Source organism: Acanthisitta chloris, unplaced genomic scaffold, assembly GCF_000695815.1.
Source record: "Acanthisitta chloris isolate BGI_N310 unplaced genomic scaffold, ASM69581v1 scaffold41851, whole genome shotgun sequence".
NCBI lineage: Eukaryota > Metazoa > Chordata > Aves > Passeriformes > Acanthisittidae > Acanthisitta > Acanthisitta chloris.
This window is the reverse complement of record NW_008658453.1, coordinates 3,675-11,121: the sequence shown is the minus strand read 5'-3', so window position 1 is coordinate 11,121 and position 7,447 is coordinate 3,675. Positions and strand designations below refer to the sequence as shown.

The 7,447-nt window shown below is 43.8% G+C and overlaps 1 protein-coding gene across 1 annotated transcript in view; it reads right to left on the bottom strand.

Moving 5' to 3' along the window:
* The window catches only part of PARD6B (par-6 family cell polarity regulator beta), a gene marked incomplete at its 5' end in the record, with an annotated part of 8,144 nt that extends 1,062 nt beyond the window's left edge, over window positions 1–7,082 (bottom strand). Inside the window, one exon of the mRNA XM_009085091.1 lies at window positions 6,860–7,082. Coding sequence (XP_009083339.1) covers window positions 6,860–7,082 — 223 coding nt within the window. The remainder of the gene's footprint in view (window positions 1–6,859) is intronic.
* Between the last annotated feature and the right edge of the window lie 365 nt (window positions 7,083–7,447).

Below are 7,447 nucleotides of genomic sequence, written 5' to 3'. Positions count from 1 at the left end.
AGTGAGCACATTCCTAGAAACATTTTAATTTTATTCAGAGTGATTCCACTTGCTAGTTTTCTCTCCTCAGGTTTCAGATCATTGGAAAAGAAAGAATGAGAAAGGGAAAGCAGCCAGTGTGCCTATTATTGCCTGGCTGCTGGAAGGCAGCCAAGTGACCTGGATTCAAACTCCAGAAAGCTTATTCCTCTCTGCACTCTCCTCCCTGCCCCCACGCCATGTAGGTAAAATGGCTGTGGAGCACAAAGACCTTGCACACAAACACTTCAGGCAGAACTGTTCATGCAAGCAGTGCTGGAACAGCCACAATTCCACACAGGAATATGCAAATGGCTTAGAACTTTAAAAAAAAAAAAAAAAAAAAAAGGAAACATGTTAGTCCCACAACTACTTCTGAGGGAAGAGAGCACACGTTCTGTGGTAGCAAACCTGATATCTGAAATGCCTATTGACCAAAGGCTCAATTTTTCCTGTTCATATGCTCTAACTCTCCAAAAGAGAATGAACCTGAGCATACTCAGGTCTGAGCTGCCCTGGATTTACACTTGCACTTGTGCAACAATGCAGAGATATTTTTTTCCTGCAGAGAGTAAAATCAAGCAGAGCTGGTTTGCACCAACCCTGGGACTCAGAAGTTGGAATTCTTTGTATTATCACATCAAGATGCCATCGGTACAGCCAAGGCAGCAAAGGACTGGCTATACACCTCCATCTGTAGCTGAAAGAGCCATGGAATGCTGCCCGAGTGGGACAGCTCAGGAGAGCTGTCAATTGCTGAGGGAAGAAGGACACAGCGAGAGCTGGTGAGTCAGAAGACACTTGTTTGGGAGGCTAAGATATCCAGACATGTACCAGTTATATTTGGACCCTTCAGATGCTTTAAGCAAAATAGAACAGAAAAGGTATTTCTGGAGCAACAGTTTAACACCACTGCAGCATGAACACTAACTCACTCCTCCTCCCCAGCCATGAGGGCTGCTGAGCACAGAACAGTCCTTTCCCTGGCCTAAGGCAGCCCTGCACTGGGTCTTCTAATAGATAAAGGACAACAGGGAAAGAAACAGATTTAAATTAGCCCACCAAAACCCCAAAGGTATTCATTATAAACCCACACCCTGTGTGTGCACAACAGCTCACCAGCATGGATTAGAGAAACACATCCTGATGGCCCCAGCTGCAGTTCTTTTCTTGTTTAAAAAACACTCTCACCATGAGGGAGGCAAAGCTGTGGCTTAGCTCGTTGCTAAAGACAGAGCATCTTTTGCACTGAAGGTTACAGATAAAGCTGCAGCAATTCAGCTGACACAAACAGGAATGACTTCTGAAGGTACCTGACACAGCTACACTCTGCAGTCACTTCTGGGACCAGCTCAGTTACTTGGCCATTTAAGGGTGAATTAAAATAACATTAGATCTCAACATCAAGCAAGGCCTTAGAAATAGCCTCAAATCTGTTCCTCAGGTGCCTAAGAGTATTAAGTTGGTTGTGCTGAACAGCTGGTTCACTAAAAACAATCCAATCCCCAAACCAAAGCACCTAACAGGTGGACTATGAAATGCAAAACACCTCCAAAAATGCAAACTTTTTCACACATTTCTTGTGTGAAATGCACTTTGGAGTCACTAACAGTGCAGCTCAGCCCCTGTACCTCACAGCTGACAGCTGCCACACTGGCTCTGCAGGCAGCAAGAGCAACCCAACGTTTGCCTCAAATGTATGATCAAAGAGAAGAGAGTGCCCTTATCTCTCCTGACAACCCATCCAACCAGTTTCAGGTTAGACATCTGGTGTTTCACGGGAAGGAGTTTTGCAATTCAATGAGTTGCAATAGCTTCTCTTTTTTTTTATTTAGAGCTACAATTGTTTACAAAACAACTTGGAAAGGGCAATTGTGAAATCAGACACTAGCAGAAATGAGGCCTTGCTCATTGCAGTCTCTTCTGCTGCTGAACACAAAGCAGCACAACCACAGCAAGACAGGGATAGGATAGGTGAGTGCAGACAAACAGACAGTGGTGACTTCAATATTAGATGTAAGAGTGTTAGTGAGTGCAAAGGTTATTCTTTAGGTCATGGATTTCCCTCTCCCCCCAGCAGCTGATGTGCATCTTAGTGATCTCAAACGCTATGGAAAAGCTTTTTTGTGCAGTGCTTGTCCAAGCAGCAGAGATCTGACACTTTAAAATTCTCATTTTAAAGCTGCACAATCAATGTTAAACTCAACAGGACCAGAGGGAAACATTCCAAGCACCAGGAGACACTGGATGGACAGGACATCTCATTCTGCCTCATTCCAAAAGCTTCACTGGTCTGTAGGCATTTACCACCACATTGCTCCTGCAGAGCTCTGTTCTCTGGGAAGTTTTCCAGAGAGCCAGGGAGAAAGCTGGAAGTGTTTTACCTGACGAGTTCCATGTTGCTCAGCCCTTAAGCCATATTATGCTTTTTTGTTTTGCATAAGCTCATCTAAAGAAACAGGAAAATTGCACCTGCACATATTTCTGGTAGAGCACAAGCTGCTGATGACAAGCCCAGGACACACATACCCACAGACTGGTGCCAGAGGAGCACTGGGTTTCTACTGCTTTTACTGCAGGACTTGGTTTAGGAAGAGTCCACAAGAAAACAGGATACTACAGCTTTGTCAGCACTGCTTTTCTCAAGTGCTCTCCTACGTGCTTTGCAGCATTAGAAGCTGCTCAGTTTATGGGGTTTTCTCCTTAAATTCAGAACAGAGTATTCTGTCCTGTCAGATGTGTATCCTAGTCAACATGCCCAGCTTGCCACAGTGGCTGTAAGGCCTCCTCACCTTCATGCTTGGCAAGGCTGGCTTAAGCTTCTCTCCAGATCAGGAAAAGGTGGTGAAGAAATAGGAAGATCGGTTGCAAAAGGCTTTGAAACCAATGTTATGTAAATATACCCGTGTGTGAAATGACACATTCAAAAATGTTTTATAAATGAAAACTAGGATTAGAAAAACTTTTCTCCGTAGAGACACAAACTTTAAGTCTCTTTCAGGAGAGAAATATACCATCAGAAATCCTAACACTGAGCTGGTGCTTTGTTTTTAGAAACTCTCTTAAGCTACAGGACACACTGTAGAAACAAAAGCATCCCGAAACTGCCAGTCCTGATGTCAAAACGTTTAAGAAATTCTGAAGCACCAGAGGTTAAGTTTTTTGCATTATAACTGCTCTCAGGAGTCTAGTAATTCCCAACTAGCATGAACCTGGAGGTAGAAAGTTACAGACCTTGTGAGGAAAAGAAATAGGGAAAGGTTGCTGAAGATTCATCTCTCCCAATCACAGCCAAACCACAGTGTGTTCAACCTCTCCTGCACTGTTGAGCAAACCTTCCAGAGCCACTTTGAAGCACAAAGGCATCTTTGTGCTGGCACCTCCTAATCAGTTTAAAGCTGCAGCGGAAAATATTTTGGCCTGAAGCCAAAGGACAAGGTGTTAACTACAGATAGCTAAGGAGAACGTCCACACGGCCAGGAAGGATTTCTGCAGCAGTCGCAGGCTCAAGCTGGCACCAATCTGTGCAGCTTAGCACATGAAATGGGAAACAAAAGGCCACAAATGCCAAATCTGGTTCCAATTCAACAGCCTTCAAGACAGATTTCTCCAAGATTTCCCTGCCCTATCTGCAGTTACCCCTCAGAATTACACTCTCAGAGCCCTGAACAGTACCTTTCAATATAGATGCATTTAGCACTTTTTAAATAAGCCCCAACAAACCTTGTCTTATTTAGTCACAAGACATAACCAAACATGGCTTTAGGAAATTAATCTGTGTGTTAGGAAGAGGCCTCAGAAGAGCTAGGACTGGCCATAAAGAGCTGTTTGAAAAGCCAACTCCTCACCAAAATAAAGCTTCAGTGACAAAGTCCAGCTCAGCAGGCACAAACGGATCCACCAGAGATTCTCCCTAAACACAGCCATGTACAGGCAGAACCTGCAAGGGTTATGTGGTGTAACCTAATACCCTGTGAGTGACTTCAGGATATTCTAATGAAACATATCTTCTGTTATCTCTATGATTCTTGTGTTTGCCATGCAAAGTTCCCCACACCAAACTGCCCTTCAGGGCCTGTGCAGGCTGCTCCCCCATTCTCCCTCCCTTCACCAGGGTTTTCTCACAGACAGAGTGACTCCCACACATCTGGATTTCATCACCATGCACCAGTTTAACCTTTGAATACCAGATGTCAGCAGTACCTGTTAATCTGTTAGACTGCAGGATGAAATTCCAGCCAGGAAACGTCTTCACAGGCTGACAGACAGCCACTCTCCACTTGTGCAACATCCAGCCCCAGTTCAGACTCAGCACTGGGGCAGTTTGAACTATTTCAAAGGAACTTAGTGAAATACAATTAGAGGAGTCCAAGGGGAATAACATGGGTTTGTTACAGGATCTCCAGGTTTCTTACACATTAACCAAGACACAAATGCTCAGGACAAGCTAACTGGCGTTCAGAAAACAGGAGTCAAATCCAACAGAAAAAGAGTGTTTGCTCTGGCATAGCAACAGTTCCCAAATGTCACAGTTCCATTATCACCACTGCCACTTACTAATGAATGCAAAAGCATCTTGCTACTCCCATTCCACCCCCTTAAGGTGTTCCTTGGATACAATATACTAAGAAGTTAACACTGTTGACATTAGATTTTACTGCAGTCTGCTCATACCTTGTGTTAGTTTTCCACAAGTCACATGGAGTTTCTACATAGCTAAGACAGGATAATAAAAATTTTCATGTATTATAAGACAGCAAAAACTTTGTCTCTTCCCCGCAGTGGTTTTTTGTCAAAGATCTTAAACTCCCAATTCCTCTTGCTGGAAATACAAAAGAAGCAAAGTTCCCTTAGAAACCCACAGAAATCTTTCAGCTGATGTAAGGGAATGCAGGAAAGTCAGGAGCAGCCTTGCAGGTGGGGAAGTAACTCGTGCCATCCCTGACAGCTCCAAAGCAGCACAGACCCAAGCAGCCACAGCCACAGTAGGTGTTTGTCAGACAGTATTTTCCCTGTCAGAAGTACAGCCAGACAGAACTCTGCAATGCTATGAATTCAGCACACTTAAACCATGCTGCACAAAATAAGGACAATAACTCCAGCAACCAGCTCTGCTTACAGTCAAATCATCAGAGAACAGAATCAAGTTATTTCTTTATTTCCATTCAAACAAACCTCTGCTCCATGTGGCAAAGCTGCCAATGAAGTCAAAGCCTCAGCCTGATCATCAGATGTGATCAGCAGGGTCACAACTAATGCTCAGCAAAGCACAGTGCTGGAAGTGCTGCACTCAGCCTGGGTTCTTTGGGCCCTCCAACTCCAGAGCCAGAAGGCTCTTGTGTCCAAGGGAAGGCAATGACACCTGATCCTTTCCACACAGCTTTTCCTGCTACACAGCTCTTGCCATGATAACACTCAAGTGGGTTAATCTTACTCCTACTTCTGTGCATTGTATGAATTCTATCACCAACCCCTCTCATCAGAGCAGTAACAAATAATCCAGCAGGCTTTAAATAAAGGCACAACAACAGGACAAGGTGTTACATGTAGGCACAACAACAGGACAAGGTGTTACACATGTAACACCAGCACCAATCTAAAAACATATGGTGTTAAAATATAAACTCAATAATCCCAGTCTGACAAAGTGGCTTAGCCCTTCTCGTCATATGGTACTGCAGGGATTAAATGGAATCATAGACCTTGTCTACCTCCAGTTCTGTTAAAGCAAATGGCTCATGCCTTTGGCATTTCAGGACTGGGAACATAGGCCCTGCTAGACTATATAATCCTCAACACAAACAGAACAAACACTTTGCCAGCACACAGCAGCTGGCAAGCAGCCACACATTTTGACACTGTTTTTGTCTCGTGGACTTTGTTCATTTTTTGGAGTGGGAAGGTTAATAAAAGGTTCTGATGCTCAAGTATTTTCCAAGGAAAAGATGTCTGTCTCAGCAACAATCAGCAACAGGGAACATCCTTGTGGAATAGCTCAGCAAGCAGCACTCTGCTATACAGGGTGAGCTGAGTGCCCAGCTATGCTAGGAACTGCTCATGCACGTGTTCATATACACACACACACACACCCCCATGTGCACACTCACACCTCTGTGCCAGACAGCAGAAAACCAACACATGCAGAAATCAGGTTTCCTCAATCCCAAACCACAGCACTACATTTCTCCCCTCCCCTTTGATTCCACATATGTTGTCCTGGACAAGAACAAATACAGCTTCAAATGGGATTCTCTTCTCTTCCTGAGCAAAGCAGACACCAGGCACAGACACAGGGCACCTATACCACCTTCAACCATCTCAGAGCAGCACTCACACCTCAGCTCTGCCAGCTGAAATGAGCTTGGCAACTGTTTGATTAGGAAAGTGTGATAAGAGCAGCACATTACCAAGTTTGAATCTGTACTTTTATATTACTTTAATACTTCATGTAATAAGACTTTCAACATTCCTTTCCATCCTGTAATGGCCTCTCCTTGTCTGATCAAGGTTGGAATGATAAGTGAAAAATATCCAAACTACAGAGCAGCAGAGCTTTAAAGTTCATTTCCCTTTGCTTACATACCAGAAAGAAGCATTTGCTAGAGATTTAACTTGATTTTTAACTGAACTGAATAAAAGCAAAAACACACAAAGCACAAATAGGTTGCCTGAGGAAGCTCTTGCAAGAGAAGCAAGTTGTGAATACCTGTCATGATCCATAATTATGATGGAATTCAGCATGATGAAAGAGGACTGAAGGTTTTTTCCTCCCTCCATCACACTGTTTACTGCAGCGTGGGATAACTGGGTGATGATTCCCAGATTATTCAAGTGCTCTTACCTTTTCTCTGAATGAAAATCCTGAGCAGAGGATTGGCTGTGGAAACTGCTTTGTGGTAATTGTCATCATTATTGATGGGCAGCAGGTCCCCATGAATGTCTGTGTACCCCACCAGGACATCCACGTTGGGGATCTTGTGCACGTGCTGCAGCAATCCATAGAACTCCTCAAACTTGCCAGGTTTGGACCTCTCCAGGGAAAACCGTCGAAATTCTGCTCCAAACTGCAATGAAACATACCTTACATCATTCACATGGAAATGTAACATCCTCAAGCAATAGGATTAATGTTCAACCAGAAACGCTGAGGAATTAAAAGGGCACTAAAACCCACAACTAATAATTTCGAAGTGACATAAAAAAAAAGTCAGTTAATTCGGTGGTTTTTCCCCCCCAAAGTTATAACTATTTTCTGACTTGATAAAACACATACTTCCGAGCATGCAAAGGCTGTTTCCTTGCTCCATTTAATTCAAAGCATTCCCTAACACTGGAGCTTATTAGCATTAAGGTGACAAACTGGTGCAAGGATAACTACAGGCTCAGTGCCACAGGGACAGAGCTCACAGCCAGTGCTGATGTGGTGGCT